The sequence below is a fragment of the Phasianus colchicus genome, chromosome 7 (genome assembly GCF_987193195.1).
Source record: "Phasianus colchicus chromosome 7, bPhaCol1.hap1.1, whole genome shotgun sequence".
NCBI classification, from domain to species: domain Eukaryota; kingdom Metazoa; phylum Chordata; class Aves; order Galliformes; family Phasianidae; genus Phasianus; species Phasianus colchicus.
In genome coordinates, this window is record NC_143442.1 from 29902027 (window position 1) to 29925993 (window position 23967).

At 36.7% G+C, this 23967-nt stretch overlaps 1 protein-coding gene across 1 annotated transcript in view; it reads left to right on the forward strand.

Moving 5' to 3' along the window:
• The first annotated feature begins 726 nt into the window (after positions 1 to 726).
• The window catches only part of COL5A2 (collagen type V alpha 2 chain), a 150310-nt gene continuing 127069 nt past the window's right edge, over positions 727 to 23967 (forward strand). The window contains exons 1-3 of the mRNA XM_090144596.1: positions 727 to 808; positions 5646 to 5688; positions 20587 to 20666. Of these exons, the coding sequence (XP_090000722.1) occupies positions 727 to 808; positions 5646 to 5688; positions 20587 to 20666 (205 nt within the window). The remainder of the gene's footprint in view (positions 809 to 5645; positions 5689 to 20586; positions 20667 to 23967) is intronic.

A 23967-nucleotide genomic window follows, 5' to 3' on the forward strand; every position in this document is an offset into this window, starting at 1 on the left:
TGGTATTCTACAATAGGTGGAGGACTGGATAACAGGTGAGCAGGGTTAACTCTTTAGCTGGCCTTATCATGGTTGAGACCTGTTAATGATATTTCTTTGAAGTTAAAGGAAGCATAATCATCAACCATTTGCCAAGCATGCTTGAGTTATTTCTGTCCATCTGTCTCAAATATGCATATGCTACAAAATGAGTGTTTAATGGATTTTTGGTAATTAGTTTTTTGATCTGCGTCAAGTGCATTTTTTAAAGCTTTTAGTCTTTATGCAACATTCCTTAAGACATTCCAATTCAAAAGAACTGAGTTTTTTGTTGTTTTTTAGTTCCAGACTGATTCCTGATTAAGCATTTTTAAGCAGAATGTGTCATTTTTTAAAATTTTGTGTTATAATGACTTAAAATATTTAATTATTGAGAGAATGTTATTTAAATAGTACTTTTCTTAAATTGCATTGATTTAGTATTTTTATGGCTACAGCTGTGATCAGAGAATGTCTAAAGGAGAACTGCTGTGCTTCTAATGCTGCAGTGTTGTTCTGGAGTTTAAAAGCTCTTAAACTGTGTGCAGTTTGGCTAATATATAGCATTGCTCTGTAAGCAGATAATGCACAGCAGAATCCATTTATAAGATGTAGCTTACTTTTACAATTGTGTATTCCTGCTGTGGATAGCAGCAGAGGCTTTTGAATGGCTGCCTTATTTTTAGTGTGTCTTCAGGAGTGAGAGCCATGATATCAGTCAAAAGCAGAGTTGCACAGTCACTGGAAAAGGCACACAGCGAATTGGCCAGCAGTGAGTGTGTGTCAGATGGTCAGTCAGTGCTGTGGAACAGATAAAAGGCCAAGTGTAGCAGCTGCCAGGTAAATAACTTCTAAAATAGAAGTTGGTAGAAATCTGAAGAAGGTGGTAGACTTGTTCAACTGCGAAGTCTGTTTTTCCATAACTTTTCTAATCTGTCATTTGTTTTCAAAACACTACTGCAAAACAGGCAGCAATACATGTTCCAAATGTGATCATGTTAATGGAGTTGATATTACTGTTGTTCAGAGCACTATTTATTATTAGTCTACCCAAATCTTTGTAAAACAAATACTAGTGCATTTATTTCTTAGACCTCTCTGAAGAGGCTTGGGAATCTGTGACATCTCAGATGCTGCTGCTAGGTAATGAAAATGGGAGTGAGAGTCCTGGAGCTAGAGATGCCTTCTGAGGGCTAAGAACTGGGCTGCCTGTGCATGTCTGTAATCACTGGTGTAGAACACCTGGCAATTTTTCTCTCCCTTGTTCTGGATGGTGTGACCCAAGAAGCTCTCAAAATCTTTCCAGTTTATGGATAATTTTCCTCTAAACTTAAAAGTTAAACTTTTTAATGTGAAAATTATCCAACTCCATCTAGAATCTATAGACTATTTGTGTTACTGTGATCTTTTGCTGTTGCTGAAAACAGATGTTATGGAAAGGAAGTTGCCATTGTTTCTGAATTGTGAATAAATACAGATAAAGCACTTCAAAAAACCAAATGCATCTCACTTTAGATTCAAATTCTATGTGGTTCTTGATCAACTCTAACTTGATCATGCTTTGGACTGTGTTTGCAAAGAAAGCTTAGTTGTAGCAGGAGAAACACCACATTTTCTTTTCTACCAGCTTTTGGAACATTCTGTGCTATCAAACTTTTCCATCCACAGTGTATTCAGTGGCACAGGATGTGGTGTTACAGCTAAAAAAAAAAACCAACCCTACTTCTGATTTTTGTAATCCCACTTCTGATTCCACTGAAACTCTCCATACAGATGAGAATCCAAACCTTATAAGTTTGTAAGAGAATCAGATGTGAAAATAAATTTTATTTAATAACTGAGTCTCTTGCTCCTTCAGAACCAGTTTCCAAGATCTCTTTCAAGTCAAAATTGAGAGTTATGGCTAATAGCCTCTCATAGCCTGTTTTCTTGTGTGTGTAGATTCATAGACTTAATGACACTGTTTTGCTCACATTAGTGTTTTTAATTAAAGAACAAGGCTTTCAGGAGTTGTATCAGCTGACAGTGAAGTCCTTAATTTCATTATAAGGAAGCATGTGCACCTGTGAACTTCATAGCAGTGCTTCAGCATTTGGAGTATTCCCCTTCAGTGTTTAAATCCTTGTATTATCTCAACTCTTATTCTACTTGCTTCCTTGGTTTCTCTTAAAAGAAAGTCTAGAGATTTTGTATTTTTCCTATAGAAAACCTCAATTCAGTCAACTTAGTTTTTGATTTTGTCTGCTTTTTTAAAATTCCACTCCCAGTTTATTTGCTGTTGTGCTGAAGCTGAACTGGTATTTGTGTGTGACATTCTGCCAGAAAACAATGAGGCTAGCAAAATTGGTACAATGATTTTTGTTTTGTCTTGAAAGTAGAACAACACAAATACAGGATGGTGCTTCCATGGGATTTCCATGACGTGTTCTTCATTTTAATATATATCTTTATACATATGACTGCTCACTATGCTCAATGTGACTATTCAGTTGTTGCAGAGCTGTGAGAGCAATCTACAGATCATCTCATACATTACTGAGCAGAGGATGCCTTTTACTTCTTAGCTTTTCTATAAGTATGTTTTACAATAGAGCTAATTATGCTTTTTTGAGCAAGCATCTTAAATGTAGGCATAAACTGTGTTTCTGGCTTTCAATGTGTTATTTCAAAAATGCAATTGTCTGCTCACATAATATAGCTTTTTAGGGCGTGATGGACCTTCCATACGAAACTTAGGAGCTACAAAGTCTTTTATAAATGTTCATACACTGTAGCTTTAACTTCCATCAGTTTAATGTACATAGCAGGAAAACTTGATTAGATAGATAACAGCAGCTTTCAAAGACATGAAAATGAAACAGGCTTTGTACTTCTCTGATGAGCTCCTTTATTTAACCTTTCTATTGTCTTGCCCAACTTCTTTGCTCTTTTAAGGGTTTATTTTCAAACATCAGTTGATTTACTTTAGTGCAAGTAACAATAACAGTGCTGTGCTTTTCCCGCTTCAAAGTTGCCTCACAAATCATTCAGATAGATCCGAAGCTTGGCACTTGGAAAAGCTTTGTTATGAGGCAGTGGAAAGGAGAGGTTGGTTTGTTTTCTTTGCTCCTCAAAAGGGACTATAAAACTACGGCAGGAGAGGGGAAAAAAAAAAACAAAACCTACATAAACACTTGTAGCTATTCCAGAAATTATATCCAACTGGCTTTGAACCCATAAAAAGAAATCAAAGAGTCATCTGAAGTTCTTTGCAGTCTAAGAAAAACACTCAAGTTCGACTCTGATTTTCGTTGATACTCCTTTGAACATGCTGCTTTGTAAATCAATAACTTTAATTTTTATCTTGACTTCACGCTTCTGTAAGATTTGTCTGGAACAGCAGAAAACACTTCCATGGACTTTTGTCTGTCTTTAAACCTTCAGTGTGCTGGTGCCAGCTTATGCCTAGGAGAGGTGCTTACATCTCTTCACCTTCTGCACTGTCTCTTTGTCATGTTACAGCTGTAATTCTGAGTTTAATTGAGGACTTACATTCATAACAAGCACCATAAAAATACTTAGTAACTATTTTACCTTTGCTTATAATGGAACTGACTGATTTCAATATAAACAGCTGTGTTGATGACTGCTGCTGGCTTTTTATAAAAGTGTGTTGCAGGACCATTTCTTGCAAAAATAGGTTTATCATCAGAAACACTGGGTAGCTGACTACTGAACTGCCACTGCAGAAAATGCTTCTGTGAGAAAGAAAAATACAGGAACTTCTGGTAGATCTCTCCATCTAGTTATGCTTACCATCCTTTTTTGACAGTAAAACAACAATTCTTTCATGTTAAAAATTTCTGGGACAAAACCAACTTAGTAACATTTGTAAGGCTACATTTCTGCTACTGGAAATGATTGCCAACCTATTAGAAACAAGTGGTTTCATATGGATATAATACATTGTGGAAATAACTGCACCTAATAAGAAATAATCTCTGATCAGAAATAGAGCTTTGAAATGTAATTGTTTTAAGAAATTTTGCCACTAGCCCAAGAAAACCAATAATTAATAGAACTTAGCTTGTGGAAGTACCAGTTAGTATGAATAATTACTGATCATATGAAATATTTTCTGAAATGTAAGGTGGGGTTCCTAGTATGTGAAATTGTGATTTTTTTTTTTTGACATGAGAAATGCTTCATTAACTGTGTTAGCATAGCAGACACCTGTAGAACTTTGTATAGTTAGTTTTTGGAGATGTTAATAATATTAACTGTAAATGTAGGCTGAGTTTGTCTGCACAAGGAAACTTAATTGCCAACTCAAACTGTTGAATCAAATACATATTGTTAGTTTATCTACCCCTAAACAATTCACTGAAAATGGTGGAGAGGAGATTAAAAAAAATTACAGTATGAAAGGACAGAAAGGTCCCTCGATTTCTTGAGTTTTGCAACCATTTGTGAAATCTGCCACCAAAGACATGTCTGTGTGTTACTGAGAATCAGCAAGGGAAACTGTACGGGCAAATGCTTACCTGTGTAAACTCTCATCGTCCTGGAATAAGTGAGACATGGATAATCTTCTGCCACCTACGGGACTACTTACAGAAGTATCTAGAGGCAGAAATTGTTCTCTCCTGTTCTTTGTGCTTTAAGTAGAAACGTTGATTGGATTCCCTCTGTTTGCTACTTAGAGTTTGCATGTGCATAAGAATGCAAATAATTGCCTGGCTCTTGTTGACTTGACTTTTATCTCTATTTTGTTTTTTTTAAAAGGCTGAACTTTTCCTAGGGAAATGAATATGAAGGCTTTATAGAAGATTTTCTCCAAAATTCCTTTCTTGTTAGTCTTTGTTTCCTATGTTACTGATACTTTAATGAATGCTTCATAAATTGATGACAGTGAAATTGTAACATTGCAACAGGGCAGGAAAAGGTTTAAAAATTAGGCTGTGCTTACATGCCAGATGACCAGGTCTGTGCACATTAATAATGTGGCACATGGTATATATGGTTTTTTCTCTTAAAACAAACAAACAGAACTCTAACTACGAAGCTGTGAAATATTTGATCTGCAAACCACATGTTGGATCTTTTTGAAGTTTCGTTTTTACAGGCAGACCACTAATCTGCAAGAGAATTTTTGTAGAGACATTGCAGAGCAATCAGTTAAAATAACATTTAATCTGAATTGATTTCCTTTTTTGGTTCTCAGTAAAGTTAAGCTCTAGCATTGATCAAATTTGTTTGAACTGGCTTTCTTATATCAGAAGCTTATGATGGAGTTGTTCACTTGACTAGTAAGTCACTTATGTTTTAGTTGAAAATCATTTATGTATTTCAGCTTATTCTGTTGGTTTTTCTCAAGGCAGCCTACCATCATGTGTAGGTAAAACCATTTTAATCTGTGTTATTCTGAAGTGATAACTTTCTGATGTGTGCTTGAGAAAGCATGTGTGTATAACATGGGTGAAGAGGAAATGCAAGTCACAGCTTGATGCAGTGATTGAGCACCTGGTGGGAAGGCAGGGCCAACCCAGGAGAGCTCAGGTGCATGCAATGCATCTGATTGACTGGAAGGAGAGGAGCCAGGATCCACCCTTCCCAGACCTCATTTGAGGGTTGGCAGTGGAGGTAAGCACATCTTGCTGGAGACCCTTGTGTACCTGGGGCCTTCTCAAGGTAAGCAGCTTCATTCTTTTATTTCTGTGTGTGTAGCATTTGAGCAAGTCCTTACTTGCTGGTGCCTAGGACCTTGCCACTGTGCTGTCATTGCTGTGCTTTCTGTTGTTACAGCATTACGACAGGAAAAACAAATATGTAGTCTTTTCTGCTTTTAATACAAGGCAGTAGAACATACCCATTTCTCACAGCCTGGATTGCAGTGTCAACCTTACTGACTTTTCTAACTTCTTTAAACTTCCTGCAGTAGCACAGTTCATTTATAGATTTGAAGCTCTTGATTTTTGTTTGTAGGAGACAAGTATAGTAATGGTATATTCAAACAGAACAATTATTGATATCATTAATTAGCTTGACTTTGATCACTGCTTGTCTTAACAGTGTGGACTGTCAAGAAAGCAGCCTTCAAGTTCTTACCTTTTTTCAGGCAACAGAAGTAATGTTTTTCTGCAGACTGATGAATAGCAAATGAAGAAACTTGAAGAGATGTGCCTGGACTTGAGAAGTGAAGTAAATGAAGGGGTTATTTATGTACATGAATGTATTCTGCTAACTTAATTTTATATTTTAAACTGTCAGAATGCTTTTGGGCTTCTGTAGTATGTTGAATTTGAAATCCTTTATAGAAAGATGCAGTGGCTTAAAAAATACCTCAAAGCATGCATGATGGTAATGACTGTAATAGGGGTTTTTCGTCACTTTTTTCTAAAATCTGGCTGGACAAATGTAACCCAAGCTTTCCTTTTATACTTAAAATCAAAACATTTGTAACAGCAGTGTACTTCTAAGTATTACACTCTGAAATATAGTAACAGTCTTAAGTCATTTAATGTCAGTAACCACATAGATCTCCAGATTATCAGCTGCCGTTTTCAGTTTAAACTCTCTTTCAGACACTTCATGGGATTTGAATAAAGGACCTCAAATATGTATCTCATAAAATTCTATTTTGACCAGAGGAAATGTTTTTCATCTGTCTTTAAATATTCTCTTCTGACCCTCTCTAAGTTTACATTAATTGCAGTATTTTTGCAGGTACTAGAAAAACTTAATTTTTTCTAAACTCTAAATTAAAACAAAGTCACCAATGGCTTGAGAATTGTGGAAAATGGAATTGTTTGTGTGCTTAGAAATTTTGTGTTGTCTTGGTAGAATCAGTTACTGTGTTGTCCTTAATGGCTGTTCTATGTAAACATCTGTGCCAAGTAGCTTTGTTCTTCTCTATAAATTATGAGCTACTCTTCAAGGTGGTTTTAAAGGTAAGTTTGCTTGAATTCATGGTATTTGTATCTTCCTTACAAAAATATGCATACAATTCCTTAACAGTAGTGGCTGCTATATCTATGGAACAAGAACAATTCATGTCTATGGTGGATTACAGAGTACAACACACATGGTTTATGTAAGGAAAAATCCATTGTTTTTCAGGGCTTTTTTTAGGCAGCCTATAACAAACAAATCTGAGACCTTTTTTCAGGCTCCTATTCAAATATCAGAGTAAAACAGGAGGAACGTATGAATAGTAGTGGCAAAAAATCCAGTGTTAGATTATTTAAGTCAGTATTCTTTAATTATACTAGAGATCTGTTTCTTGTCAGAAAGGGCAAATGTGAAGAGTTAATGAGAGAGATGTTGTGATAGTTTTGGAATCAAACCTAGAACAACTCTATTCTCTCTGTGTCACTGTGTTCACATGGGTGTAATAAAGCTTTCCAGGTGTGGATACACTCCAGACTTTCATGCCCACCATTGAGCTTAATACTCAAAACTCTTGCACAGCAGATGGTTTTTCCATTGCTATCAGCAGAGTGGTGATGTATATTGCTATGATCAGCCCACCTGTTTTGTTTGAAAGTAACAAGGGAAGACTCCACAGCCGTTTCACTTGATCAGCCACCCAAACTAATTGGAGCAGCTGTAAGATTTTTGTATGTATACAAGTACATATGCATATCTTTTTGAATTAATGTTAAAAAGCAAATCTTTTATAGAGTGGGGTATTTTTTCTTCCTGCACGTATAAGGATGCTTAAAAGAAAAATAGTATTGGAGAAAGTGCTATGCCTCCGACTTAGGAGTGTGAAGGTCTCAAGGGTGGCAGACTCTTGGTTTCCTCTGGTAATCTCTTCTAGATTTCATGTTCTCGTAACGGAAATTACAGTTGAACCGTTGTGCATAAGGGAATGCGTGGTCTGTTGATAAATGGTTTTGTTGGGAAAGCACCCCGCATTTTTATAATGTTTTATATAAGTTGCCAAAAAGAAAATAGCTGCTGCTTAGTGGCTGTCGGGGATCAGCAGAGCTCTGGAAACAAATTTTGAAATCTGACGTATAAATGGGATTGGGCAAGGTAAGTGGTATAAATGGTAGAGGCACTGGAACCATTTCTTTGCATATAGTAACTTCTAGAGCAGCATGACTGGGAGATGCTCCTCCTTGGGATTTGAGTTGGGCTGTTATTCACAGCTACTTATAATCCATGTGGTATCACGAGGTGTCTTAGGCCTGGTGTGGGATTACCACCCAGTCTGATGTTTGGACTTGGCAAACCATGAAAAGGCTAGAAATGCAGACTCTAAGTGCTTGCTGGAATTAGAGAGCTGGCTAGTGATTGTATGGACAGGTGGAGCTATATTTTCTAAAACTCATATAGAAATCTAAGTAGACTGCTGAGAAAACTGTTATGTTTTCTGACGTTTTCTTGGAACAGATACTACTGAAGTATTATATTTAGAGCTAAAATCATGTCCTAGTGAACTGCACTGAAGCCCAACAATATTATTGCTGATAGCAAGTTCACATTTAACCAAAATTAGTGAAGCTTCAAGAAGTGCAGTAGACTGAAGTTGGTCTTGGGATGCTTACTATGATTCCTATAATTTTATTTTGGACACCATTTGCATATTTCATTTAATAGTATTTAGAAACTGGCTGTTGTACTGCAGAGGCAGTAGAAAGAGCAACAATATTCATGTTTGTTCTGTAGCCCCTGTGAAAAGTTCTGGTCAATAAAAGTTATTTAAGTATATATATTAAACCTTAAATCTTCAAGACCTTAATGCTGTTGATTATGAACAAGGGAGCAGTTTAGGTCTTGCATTATGCTTCTGCCCTGCGTTGTTGAAAATCTTTGTCTCTTTGGGTCACCTTCATGCCAGTTAACTTTGTGGTGGCTACTGATGAGGGTGCAAGGCACAACAGCATCTGTCACCATGGGATGCTCGATGTTCCCTGAGCTGTGTGAGATAGGGAAGGTAACAGAAACTCTGTGCAAGTACCTTTGGTAAGGAGCCAGGCTTCTGTGTCACAGCAGATTCAGGAAGGAGACAGTAAACAACTGTTAATTACAATTGTTGACTGTTTGGTAACGTTCTTTAGTAATCCAGGAGGACTTGAAGAGGAAGCAAGTGAGGACAGCTTTCCTGAATGAAAATCTTCAGAGATGTAGATGTATGTTAACACTACACAGAGTCAACTCCACATTCACTGAGCTTTTAGCTTTTGTACTGGAGGCTGTCCCTCTCCTTTTCTAGTGAACTCAGTTGAAGTCTGAAGACAGTTCAGCATTAGTTTGGTCTCCAGCTGGCACAAAAGGTACACTTTTCCCAACCATCAATCCTGTCCTAGTAAATGATTGGAAAAAACCCTACATTTGTTTGTCTTCTCCTAAGGGTAGTATTCTTAGGTGTAGAATCTAGCCTTAAAAACAGAAAACCGCACAAGAATACTTCACTTCAGGGAGACTGCACAAATCTGAAATTGTGTCCTGAGTTTCTACATATACTGATAGAAAAATGTGGGATTTCAGGAATACAAACATGAATGCAAATCTGTGGCTTGGTGTTGTATTTTTCACTGCCATGTCCCATACTGAGGCTCTTTTTCACTATGCTTGAGTATTGTATCACAGGGAGCCTGGCCATGTGCATGTATTTCTGAATGTTTATATTTACTAGATTTAAAGATGTAAAAGTCAACAACCAGTGTGCAAGTGAAGGAATAATTCAAAAAAGATGAGTTTCTTTGGCACTGAGGATGCAATGGGAACATTTTGTAGTGAGACAAATGACTGAATAGCCAACTATGTCTGCTTGTTGGTTGAGCAGGTCATTAAGTAAGAAAACAAATGACCTACCCTAGCTTAGAAAACTGCTAGTCTGACAGTAAAAAATCCATAGGAAAATAAGCCAAAGAGGATAGGTTGAGTTAGGTCTTTGCATACTGCACTGTGATGGAACTTTTACAAAAACCTACTGTGCAGTTCACTATTTAAAAAAGATATGGTGGGTTTTTCATTTGGTATTGCTTGCTCCACAGCTGTTCGCTGCTGATTAGTTTAATTCCTCTACTCCAGTGAATTCATTCTGTCTTGCCTGTTATACAGGGTATGAGAATTTCACTTTATTTTCCATGTCCTTTGAGTTAGCTATTCTAAAGAGGCTGTATAAACTTCTAATGTAGGGCTTAACACCATCCATAATTCAAGTAGTATTCTTGTAAAGCCACACACTGAATTTGAAAAGTAGACAGTAAGATCAGCTGCTGTAAACTATGTACCTTCTCTACTTACATTATTTCTTACAGCAGAAGTTAGAGATTAGCGAACTGATGTATATTGGCATCTTTTGCAAACAGGGAAGTCAAAAATGTCCATAATGCCTTCTGTAGCAACTATGGTACTAAATAGATCTTACCATCTCAGTTAAATTGAAATCAAAACTAATCTATATCACTTTGCACTGACATGACAAAGCAAGATTGGTTTTCAAGGTTTATGGTGTTGTACTTCCCTTCCCTCAGGATCCTTAATACTTTCCTGTGTTTTCCTCTGTGAAGTTAGGGCCCTACATAGTTCTGGGGTTTCGGTGTTTTAACAACACTCAATCTCAGTTCTCATAATGAGTGCTTTTCCGTTCATGAGACTTCCAGAGCTTCTTGCTGTTTCTGTGACACTTTAAGCAGGTATGGTTACAGGAGTTATCCAAAATGTCTGCTCTGTGGGGAGGGCTGGTGTAGTTCTAGATGTCCCAGTAAGGCAATTGTTTTAAAATCTTTGCATTTCTTAAGGGCAACACAAACCTTTTTGTTTGAAACCCACAAGTTTTAGAAATACTGAAAGCCAAAATGCAGCTTAGAAAAAGAAATAAGAAACATCTGGTTAGTTAGGATTCTTTCTGCACTGGCACAAAGATGGAGTAATAAAAGCCATTATTTTCCAAGTCTGTTCTTGCAAAAAATATTATTACAACAGTCTGGCTGCAGAGCGTCTTATGGGAATGAGAACATGCTGCAAAGATAATGCACAGAACAGCTACACTTTGGAAACAGTTCTCCATTGGCTAGTTACAGGAGAGAAGAGTGAGACTGGCATGGAATTGTGGCAGGTTTGTCCATCTGTCCCAAACTTTTGGGATAGCAGCTAGTAGTGGAACCAAATGCAATATAAACCCTTGTTTGTTATTAGTGAAGACAGTCATTGTACTCTGCTTATTCACAGCATTGGAAAAGTTGTTGAATTACCTTGGGGAATGTAGATATTTTTCAACCTGTCTTTGATATTCCTGATAGTGGGCTGTTTCCTGTAACAGAGCAGGCATTACCTTAGGAAAACTCTAAACCTGTAGCATGGGCTACATACCCTGCTGCCTAGGGTCAATTTGCCTTGGAGAAGTAGCACATGGTGATTCTTCAGGGCACAAACTATGGATTGTAGTGGCTGCAGTAGGGTGAGCTCATGGCAGCCACGGCCTGAACACTGATCTGAGTATGGACCACTGCTGTGCCTATCTGGTGTGTAAGCTGCACATCCTGGTGAAGGCAGTCTTAATGCATTTCTCACAAAAGCAGTGATCTCTTGATTTTAGCTGCAGTTCAAATTGTTTTGACAATAACAGCCATTTTGGAAAAAGTATACTTCAGGAAAAATGCTGGTAGTGTGGGCGCTCACTGCATTCTGGTTTTTAGTACATTCTTTGACATTTTTTGTTTCCTTTCTTTTCCCTAGTTACTCCCTGACACAGCACTGCTTAATCTTACGGTCAGATAAGCATTAGAACCCATCATTGGGCTGTAACGTTGGACCCTTGCCCCAGTGCAAATGGCTCGGCTGGCACCAGGGGTCAGTGTCGGTTCGTGCTAGCAGTGTCTCTTCTCTGTGTCTAAGGCTGGGCTAGCGCCTCCGAGTGGGGATAACGTGCTGCTGGGCAGCTGACATCGCCTGGAGCTGATCTGTTGGAGAGAAGTGCTACTGACATGCGGTGGCTGCAACTTGTGAACCAAACTGGAATTAAAAAACTGGTATCTTCTCCTTTGCTTGACATTTTCTATGCTCCCCTAAATATGATAATCCTAATGATTCAGTTTTAATTCCAGTACTAAAATAAATTTTTATTCTAATATTTTCCTACCAATCTTTGGATTTATTTAGCTCAACTGCTGAAGCTATATTAATAGCGTCATAACTTAATTTTAACCTAATATGTACAATTGCCTGTGTAAAAACAAGTGTAAAAGAAACCTAGCACTACACAAAGAATTTCAGTGTGTTTCCACATGCCTGTATTAATCTTTAATATAAATGCTTGTTCAAAATAGGCATTATGAACATTTTAAATTGGCTCTACTAGCAGTCTAAGCTTCTTGCCTCGAGTACTTCTCAAACTTGCTCAATATTACTCATTAGTTGTCTGGTTTCAGCAGATAAGCTTCCACTAGACTCTTCATACTCAGATGTTGGGGTAGAAGTTTGGTCATTATCATGTAAACAAACCAAAGGTTAAAAAACATTTTGCTATGTAAAAGACAGCTTATTCAATAATACTTGAATTCTTTAGATCTGGAAGGACAAAACGTAACAGCTGCAAAAGGACAGTTGATTTTAATAGTAACTTGTTTAAGCAGTGATTTGCTAATTTGTATCAACTGAAATACAGCTATTTCAATAAACCTGCACATCTTCCCTTAAAGAAAACTGTTGTGATATAGCCAGCGCTAGGTGAGTCTTACCTGCAGCTCCTGGAACTATACCAGAAGTGCAGCCTATGAAAATCCCCAGGGATTTTTGCTGTTTTGCTTTGCTAATTTTTTGTAGGCAAATTTTCACTGAAATGACAAAAACAGATAATAGTTTATATACTGCTAAGGAAGTAAATGGTTGTTTTTGTATGTTAATAATCCTGATATAATGAATTAGAAAACAATACAAGTGCATGTGTGGTGAGAAGATGAAGGAAGGTAGACTGGATCTCTTGAGGCCAGTGACAGAAACTGATTTCTGAATGAGATAGTTTCACTTCTGGAAGGACTGTAGAGAATTCTTGGCTTCTGAAAAAGGACTGAAGGAGCTTCTAGAGAACCTTTGCCAGGGAAATGTTGCTCTGTTTTATGGAAGTTTATGTGGGCCATAACTTTACTTTTAATGGCCACTGGGAGGTGAATCCTGGTTGATGTTGTGTTGTGCTGGTACTAGCTTAACAGTCTGCTGCATTTATCTCCTTTTAATGTGTTTTGAGTGTCCTCATTAATAATGATTTACTTCTAGTTCTTTCATTAAAAAACAAACCAACTGACCCATTCCAGTCTCTGGATATCACCCTTTTCCTTCACTATTTTCTATCAATCAAAACTTTGTGGGTATTTCTTATAGGGAGACAATTCAGCATGTCTGGGGAAGTTCCTTACGTTCAATAGACCCTTCACTAAAAATTGTTTTTTCCTATTTTTCCCCACCGAGACATTTCTTAATATTTTTCTTTTAACCCTTTCCTATTTTTTTCTATAGCTATACATTATAGCTTCTTTTCTAAGTGGGAGTGGCTGATTCAGATTTATTATGTATATAATGTGCGTTTTTAAAACAGCCTTATTTACTTTTTTATCAGTATTGCATTTTTCAGGGCATATGCCTGTCAACTGAAAATGAAATGCCTGCATGAATGTGCCACAGTGTGAACAGCAGAATCTTCCTGTAGTATTGTCTGAATATGACACAGGTGATTCCTTTATATTAACTCTTAAGAGGAAAAGTAAATAATCAGTGGTGCCATTAGCAGTGCCAGGAGGAGGACTCTATCAAAATATCCCAGTCAGTTGTTCGCATCTGGCAATTTTGTTTTCACTGGCAGAAGACAACTATCATCCCACAGGAGCCAGGCTGCAAGTAAGCAGTAACTACGGTGTAGTTTTTTCCATGACTAGTTTTGACACAGAGGTAATTAATTTTAGTCACTGTAATTTTATGCTCATTGGTTTTTTGCAGTAGGGAAAATACTCTTGTATGTATGTATTCTGGTACTCAGTTCCAATAGTAGCACCAATACAGAAAGCACTTCATAGTGTCTTTAAGTACTCTCTACATTTTTGTTTTACCAGTGCTCATCTCTAAGCATGTGGCAACTTCATGATTTAAACTTTGAATCATTTAGTGTTTAGCCTTTATTCCAAATCTACTAAGAGGGTAATGCTATGAGGATGAGAAAATCCCAACACACACCTGAAGTCTTCATAAATGGCAGCTGATCAGTGGGTAAATTGGCTGTATTTTGAGAGGGGTGAAAAGCAGGTTTAATAAAATGCTGACAGTAGGTTACATAAAATTCTAAACCTTTAACTTGCCTTCCCCTCCTTACCACGTTATCTGTCTTCTATTAAACTGAAATGCTATTAATTGATCCCATGTGTGAATGTATTCATATGAATAGATGAAAGTTGGATTAGGGAAGGAACATTGTGAAGAAAAAGCAAAGTGTAGCTTAGCAGGACTAAAAAAAAAAACCTTTGGAAAGAGAAAATTCCAACAGGAAGGATTGGTACATTGCTTTAATTGAAAAGAATGCTAAACTGATGTTTATATTAGAATAAATTACTGGAAAACATTAAGACAAAGTATGAAGGTATGAAAATATTTCTGGACCGCAGAGTCAAAAGAGAATAAATTTTAAGAGGATACAGAAGGGAACCTGAAACTTCCTGTTATTTTCCTAGGTTAGAATTGTAATAGAAAATGAAAAGTGTTCTTAGCTAGAAATGTATTTCATTAATTCTTCTGTCTCTTTGCATGTTACCTTGGGAAACTGTAAAAATAAGAGGTCCATATCCCCAACTGCATACACTTTGCTGTTTGTATTTATTAATGGAAATGTAATCCTGATGATGTGAACTACGATGCAAAATATTATGAAAACTTTTCCCCTATTTTCCCCTAGTTAGAACTCCATACTCACCTACCAGAGCAAATGCTCATGGCTCAGGGATGTGAAGGAAAGGGAACAGTGGAACTTAGTGTAGAAGTGTCAGCAGGTTTTATTTGATATCCGCATCCTCTGAAAGGGTGTGATTAGCTATAGACTTGGATTTTAAGTTTAAATGTGATTTATATTAGCTCTTCTATATTTGTTTTGTAGAAGAGAGAATTCCAGTGAACTTGAGCTCTTTTTAGTCAAACATCATGATTTTCCATCTTCCTGTAGTGAGAAGAGGAGCTGATAAAAAAAAAAAAATTCCACAAAATTAAAAAAGGAATAAACAATATCATGCCATGATTGTAGTTATATACATCTTACAGACTAAAATCACTGGCAGCACAGTGTTTTCCTACATCCAACAGCTGGTTTTGTAAGCCAAGTGTTTTATTGGTTATAGAGATTGCTTCTGGGTTATTTCCTTCAAAATGAATCCTGATGATTCTCCTTTTCACTGAACTAATTTAATTTTTTCTAATCAGTGAAGACATTTTCTGTTATTTGCTTTTTCAGTTAAGTTTCTAGGTTGGAATATGCAATCTAGGATTAAAGGAGCTCCTGGATATGTGTTGTCCTTTTGAAAATTATATTTTGAAAAACTTGTCATGATCTATTCCTGTGGCAACGAAGTAATGACATTAATGCTACCATGTCAGTTACTTAACATAATTACTGAAGACTTGGTTAAAAAAAGAAGATAGGAACAGAACAATTCTGGTTAAAAAAAAAAAAAAAGCATGTGTGTATAGAGAGAACTGAGTCCAGCCCATAATTCCTTTCAGTTATTTTTGATCTGAGACAATGTCTTTACCTCAAACCAAGGAATAAACTGCATCATCCGAGTATTTAAGTTTGCTGGTGTCTTTTATGGAGTAGAGAATATTCACCTGAATTTCTGTGAGACTGACTACGTAAAACTCACATTCATGTGCTGAATTTTAGTTATATAAAAACTTTGAAAATGATAATTGGACTTAATACATGAGTTAGACTCATGCTTATGGAGAAATTGGTAACCCTACTGTGCAATGTAATGATAAATTTTATTTGCAGAGGTCTTACACTATTTTTCATTTTTTCTTAAGAATTTAAGTAAATAATGCCTTAACTGTTTTAAAAATAAGTGTAAGCATTGCTATTTCTGTCAGGAATTAGAATGTTCCACGTGAGTTCTCCAAGACTGGAAATAGGAGTATGATCTTGTAAACATCTTTCCAGTGTACGTTCATAGAAGCATAGAATCACTGAGGTTGGAAAAGACCTCTAAGATCATTCTGTTTAACTGTTTACCTATCACCAATAGTTCCCACTAAACCATGTCCACCACGTCCCTCAGTACAACATCTACATGATTCTTGAATGCATCCAGGAGGGTCTATGACTCCTCCTCCTCCTCCTCCTCCCATTTGAGTTTGTCCTAGAGATCCTGGTGTTACCTACTGCTATTTCTATTGCTTTAAACTAGAAAGCATTTTATCTCCTATTTATTTTTCTATTAACTTGTAGTTCAGTTCCAGTAAAGTGCACTTCATTTCAACTAAGTTTTATTAACAACTAAAAATTGCAAGAAGCTTTAAGCCTTATGTTTAGAAATTTTGATAAAATCTTCTCTACTATTTGCACTGAGCTCTCTGCTCCTCATAACCCAAATTGTAACAAAGTAAAAAAAAAAAAAAAAAAGACTGGCCATTATTGTAACTCCTCTCAATGCTGAGATAACTCCAAATACTCAGTTTTTGGCCAGTAGATTAGCTCTGACTTTAAACTGTGCCTCTCTGCTTATTTCCATGTAGTTCTGTCTGTCATTTTGTAGTCTCTCATCTGTGACTGGCACTCCTACTTCCTGTTCTTACCATAAAGCTGTGATGACATAATCCTTGACTGGTACTTCTAAGTCCTTCTATAAAAAAAAAAAGTCATCTGCCATGTAAGCTTATTCTGACAGCGGTATCATAAAATGTTACAGCTGTAATAACTTTGTTAAGATGGGAATACTGGCCTATTTTTGAAATATGCTGAAGCCAAAAAGCACTGCAAAATATATTACAATGTATTATTATCCTTAAAATTACAACCTGCTAGAGTATTTCTAGCTGTGTAGAGCCTACAAATGAAAGATTCCATTTACACTATTTTTCTGCTTGGTGGTAGTAAGACCAACTGATGCTATGGGAATGGTATTTTAATAATGCTTTGAGAGAGATTATGTAATACTTTGATCATTTAAAGTGACCATCTTTCTGTAAGTATTTTGGTTTTGAAATACAAAAATCTCTAATTCCTGTGGGGTTTTCATGTACTACTTCCAGGAAAAATGAGCGGTACAAAAATTTTGTCCTCCTATAGCTCAACAACTCTTATCTAAACCCTGTTTAAGTCTAAGAACTTTCCAGCTATTTCTGTACATTTTGCACCAGGTTCTCAACAATATATTAAAATCCTTTATACTTTCATGCAAGTGAACAACTTATCTCTCAAATAAGATTCTAATCATCACTGGAAATCAAACAAAAAAGGCTCCTTGATAGTAATTGTGCCGTTGTGGATGATTTTTTTTGTCAGTTTTTCATTCTGTGTGAGGAGAAATCAAGGAATTGTCTTTCTGAAGGCGATGGCTACTGAGCTCCATGCTCCTCATACTTCCTTGGTGAGCAGACAGGATTCTTCCTCTTTACCCAAGGCTGCCCAGTGTGGTGTCTTCCCAGGAAAAAAGACAGGAATGTGGAGGCTGCTTAGGGCACTTCCTCACATTTCCATTTAAAATAGTCTGTGCCAAATTTTTTATTTTTCTTCCACTGCATTTACTCTAAATTTTTCATTGTGAGTGGAGAATGCTACTTCAATCTTACATCTGTTAAATGAATCTATTTGTGTGCGGCAGACTGCTACAATGATTAATAATTCCCATCTCAGTGTGGACAGTTGATGAAAAACACAGAATAACATACTCAAAGCTGCACATTTCCAACTAGGATCATATTAGTCATCCTTTCTAGACAAAAATGAAGAGCCATGTCTACACTCAAAGTGAGGTTACTTAAAAAGCAGACAGAAAACAGTAACAGTTCACATTTTCAGAATATGCATCAATGTATGTAGTTCTAAAAAAATTCCAGGGTGTGGATTTTTTTCCTTTTTTCTGGAAGAAAGACAGATGCTTGAACGTTACCCACAGCACTAGTCATGTTTTCCAGCTTGGCTTCCTGGATCAACTGTGGCTTCTAGTTTGATATCTCAGGGGCTCCTCTTCATCAGCATCTGGTGCAGTAATTTTATACAGTTTCCTGATTACTTTCCCTGTTTGAAATGCACATGCTGTTAAAAACGTTAAAAGGTGGTGATATATGTTACCGTACAAAGGGAAAATGGTTTGGGCTGCAAAATGCCACAACTGCTTTAATGGTTAAATGTAGTTTTTAGTCTTTGGATGTTAGAAAGTCTTGCTGTGATTTACCCTTTTTCTTTACTTTTTGCTTATGCCTGTGTGAGAGCCTTCATCAAACAAGCAGTGATCAGAAAGGCATCTGAAGAAATTTATTGATGAGATGGAAGAATTGATGACTGGAGTCAGATCAGAAGGGTTTTTGAAGAAATAAGTAGAAGCAATTTGTGGTTCTTGGTGTTTCTACTTAGGGGTAATAAAATAGTTTACCTTTACGTTGCTGAGTTTTGAGCACGATACTAATGTGTGTGATGGTGAATTTGTGACCAGCAGGACTGTGATGAAGTCACAGCTGACAAAAGGCAGATCTGTTTGTTCATGAACTTAATAATTTTTGATCTGGACTGCTGTATGTCATCAGCCTGCAGCACCCAAAGTGCAATCTCCTTTTTCAGCTATAAGTTTGTCTCATTTCTGTTGCCTTTCCCAACTCCTCATTTACAACTGCATAATTTTAAATCCATGATTTTTGATTTCTACTTATAATTTCTTCTTGTCCTAATCTGTTAAGTCTCAGTTTCTTTGATTTGCAGTTCTGTGTGCTGAGTCTAATTAGTGGAGATCTCAGGGTGGTATTTCCCACTATGTGTCTGGATTGTACACAGTCATCTTGCAAGGAGTTGAAGACCACAAATTCTGCATGACTCACTCAAACCTTAATGTGGTGACTTCCAGGAATACTGCTAAAGAGAATATGCCCCTGTCATGCAGATTAAAAGTTTCCATTTTAGATTATGGGAGGGCGAAGAAGTGGCTTGCTGAGCTTTTATGTTTTCATTTAATTTTGTTTCAGCTTATTGTATAATTAAGTCATCTAGAGTCTTAGAGGTACACCAAATGTTCCATTTGAAAATCTCAATCATAACTTGAGTCCCCTACATAAATCTAGAAAACATTTTCATTGGAAAGAATGCACATGAATAAATCAATTAGTAAACACCTTTAGTATTCACAAATTCATACCAGTTATTCCACTGGAATTGTTTTGCTTCTTTATCAACACTAGTATTCTCAAAGGTTTCTGAGTATTTTGAAGGAATACTCAAAACCTTAGTGTTCTCAAAGGTTTCTGATTTACTGTTGCAGCCAGTAACATTTGCCAACAATTTCTTACTGTAGTCATTTTTGTAGCTGCAAATCATGGCAAAGTCTCTTGTCCTCTGCTCCCCTGAGAGTGCCTCTTATTGGGATTCTTAGAGAATAAATCAGCAACTGTTTCAGCCCGTGTTCTAGTGAGTGGAGGACCTCTGTATCCCTTTGGATTGCTCTGTAGTGACTCATAAGTTTTGTCCAATCCTGGCTTTGTTAACAATTTCCATTCACTTTGGTTGCAGAACAGGATTTTTTTTTTTAACAGTCCAGATGTAAGCACATGGGGGAATTCTGTTTAGAATAAATTAAGTTTACTAAGTCTGTGTTTCTTGCTAGGTTCTTTTTGTGGCTGTTAATTTCATTTTCCTTCTGTGACTTTCTGTTTGGCAAGTTAGCACTGAGCAGCTAGCAAGCAGAGGGGAAATTTTTCTGGCTATCGCTCGCCTGTATGTGTGCCAGAGTATGGAGTGTGACCTGTGTGTTGAATATGATTTTTTAATAAATTTTAAGAGTTTATAATATGCAAAATGCCTTATTTCTGTTTCTCTTCACTTTTTGAATGCAGTATGAATGCAGCTGGGCAGCGTGTAGTCATTTGGGCTGTGTCAGCTACCTGGGCTTTTATAAAACCTGTCTAGGTCTGTATGGGCTGTCAAACTGTAGCTGAGGATTTGGCCACAGCTTTACTTCCCCCGGAAGGTTTGTCAAATCCTCTCTCCTCACCTGGAAGGAGACCAGGCAGTTGTTTTGTCATCTTCTGTAGGATAGCACCTCTAGTCCCTTTTCTGTCTGTAGCTCAGCTTTAGATACTGGACTGGACTGCCATATTGCTGGCAAAATCCTGTCAGACAGAACTAGATACTAAATATTATGGCATTTTGTGTGAAATGTAACTTCCATTTGCTATGCTGAAGGTTTTGCTATCCAGTGGTTGGTTTATTTTATGAAATGTAAGCAACAGATCTCCTGACTGAACAACATAATTCATGGTCATTTATACATCCAAATTCTGAAAGTTGTTCTGTGTAAACATTTCCATGTGACAGTCATACAAGAGGAAGACAAAATGTATATATATTTAATATAATGTTGTAATTGGAAATTCTATTTATTTTTTTATTAACAGAATTGATGAAATCAGCAAGAGAGGACTATTTCTGTCACAAAGGCTGGATCTGAGAGACTTTATTCTGGAGATTATACGCAGTAAGTAGCAGAAATATTTTGTAATTCTTAATGTATTCTTAAAACATTTAGGAGCCCATTGTAGTGCTGTAGAAATGTTGTTACTGATGCTCAATAGTACAAGCTTCTGGAATGTGTGAAACTCAGTTTCTGTGAAGGGTTACCTGTCTGAACTTGTGAAAATTCCTTTGCCTTTACTTTTCCAATTAAAGTTAAGAATTAACGCCTCTGAAAATTTTTATAGCTTCACTGATTATATCCAGGGCACTGATACATTTCCTATAGATAGTGTACATGCTGCATTTTTCTATCTTTCACTTCCATGGATTGGGTGAAAGGAAGAGAGACTGATGTGGAGTGCCATTAATAAAGAACAATTCTCAAAGGTGGTTGAAGTTAAATATCTGAACGTTAAGGGTTCTTAAAACCAAAGGCATGCATTTTATTATTAGAGCCAGTCTTGAATTTCACGTGTTTCATTATTAAGTGATACTTGCAATACTACATCTACACCCTGCTAAAATTTGTTCTTTAAAAATACCTGAGAGAGCAGTTACTTGAAAGTGTTTTCCATAATGCTGGTGCAAATTTGGTTTCTTACCAAAGCTATGGCTACATCTTATTTTCTAAAGAATAAGTAGCAATACTAAGAAAATAAACTTTTAAAAAGATACAGTAACACATTATAATACAGTGCCTTCTAATGTTAACAAAAGCCAGGCTTTATATGTCTATGGCTAGTTGCATTTCTGTTATTATTTTGTGCAGTGGCCAAAAAATGGGTGCTCACCTGTAAGCAGGAAAGACATTTCAGTAACAGCTGTAAGTTACTGAAGTTATTAACAGGTTAATTCACAGACCTGGTAGAATTAGGTGGTGTTTGAACAAATGGTTTGCCAGGCTCCATTGGAGCTTTCTGACATGAAGGAGAAACCTGAAGTAGGATGCAGTTGAATTAGCTGAAGATTCACTGTGGTGAGTTGTAGCCATCATGGAGAATTCAAAGAAAAATTCTTGTGTATGCTGACTTGCGTTCTGAGATGTAAATGCTAAGTAGGCGAGTTGATCTGTCTGTTTCTGAGAAGTGATTTTGTGAGGAGGAATTCAGTGATGCTCTTTTGCTTGACATGCACTTCCATGCCAGATGCCGTTTTGTCACACTGCCCCTCTGCCTCCATCTGTCACACGGCAACCTGTAATGGAATATTTGTGTGATGGTTCAACCTCTGCTGACATACCATCAAATCCTCCTGTCTGAGAGGATTTATGTGGACTGTCTGTGGATATGTACTGAGCATAACTGGCACTCTGCTGAAGTCATAAAAGAATATGCTTTCTTGTGGTGGGCAAAGTAAAGTGATTTTTTTAATTTCAAAAGTGAATTCACCATGCTTCTGGTAAATCAGTCAGGCTTTTGAAAGAACAGTTGAGAATCAACTGTAAGAGCTGTAAACTGTAAGTAGTAGTCAATATTTTTGGAACTGCAAGTGTTGATTTTTTTTTTGAACTGTTAATCTAAATGGACTTGTTTGAACCACGTGCCTGCTTTTACATGCAGGTGTGCGTATGGCATTAGTCTGGATACCTGTTCTATACAGTTTTTGTAAGGTATAAAGGCCTAACTTGACATGTTATATGAGCAGTATTTAAGGTTGTGTTTTGTTATTAATCCAAAAGCAGTAAAATTGCACAAATGGTTTGCCTTAGCCTTTGAAGTCTCTGCTTTCTTAACATCTTACTCTTCTGTGGCTTCTTGACTCTGTGATGTAATAATGGTAGTAACTGTACTTGAGCCCATCTGCTCTAGTGAATCTAGTTTTTAGCGTGTGGTTCTTATGACAGCCATAGAAACAGTAATGTTAAATTAGTAGGAATGAAGGAGTCTCACCTGAAGCACCAGCAGTAGTAATTCAATGGTTGCACATTGTGCCTGTTAGAAAGTTTGCAGGGTTGGACCTGTCTGAGTTATTTTTGTCATTATTCTATGTAGAGCAGAAAATTCAAAACTTTATGCTTTATAAATTCAGACTATTAAGTTTGAATTTTTGTATTCCCCCAGCCTACCATCTGATTTCTAGCTACCAGACATTTGAAGCATAGCAAGAAATGATATAGGATTCGTGTTCTTCCACGGTGCAAGATGTGTTTTTTTTCTTAGTCGTTTTTCTCATCATGTAGTTTGGACTCTTTATTAATATGTGTAACAAAGGAAACTGGAAGAGGCTTGGGAAAATAAAGAAACTTGAGTTTAAAACAAAACAATAAATAGGGAAAAGCAAGAGCAACTTAATGGTTGTGATGTTATATTTCTCCTTATGCTACTAGGATGTTTTTTCCACTCTGACATATTTCATTGAAAAGTCCTGTGAAATGTGATATATAGCAAACTTGACTTCTGTGTTTACTCTAAAAACTTTTATTTTTCTTTAAATGAATGACTTCTATGCTATTTGTATGGCATTTCTGAATTCCATTGGGTATAAGGGAGATTTTCACAGCTGTGTATAGTGAGATGTTTCTATGATTTCCATTCAAATGGAACTGTACCTGACCACTGAACTCCTGTTCTTTGAAACCTTTCTACAGTACTTCTGAGTACAGGGAAGGGGCTGCATGGCTCCCTGCGTGTTTGTGTGATGACTGAGCAAAGTAGCTTTGTTTGCAGCTTCTAGGAGCATTAGATGTGAAAACGTGGTTAAAGATCTAAAACTGTTCAGAGAATTACACTGATGAACATGTACAACGGAGCTTGTGAAGAAAGATATGAACTCTGAAATGCTGCCATTGTTCTACACAGTTTAAATAAGTTTAAACAAGTAAAATCTCCGAAGCTCTATGATGTTGCAAAACCATCTCATGCTGTTTTGAATGTGAGCTTTCTGTTTTGCATTGAAAACAGTTTGAGATGGTTTTACAACATCATAGAAGTCAAATCTTGTGTTCTCCCATGGCAGATATTTCATAAACACATAGCAAACAAAATTTATTTCTTTTTCTGGGAGTCTGGTGAACAATTGCTCTTCCTAAGTTAAATTAACGAACCAATAACTTTGTATGTATGTAGGGTTCCAGTTTCACAGTGGATTGAACCATATACAAAACATCCTTGTAAAAGTGAGATTTAAAATCAATTTTTTAGGGGGGAAAAGTAAGTATTCGAAGATTGTTTATTGCAAAACTGGGAATGTGGAAATACAGGAGGGAATGCTGTGGCAAACAAAGTCAACTCATAAAGGAGCTCCCTTTTCTTGTCAGGAGTATGGTTACTTGTCTTGTCAGGAATATGGTAGGCTTGCCATACCTACTCACTTAATGTATGAAA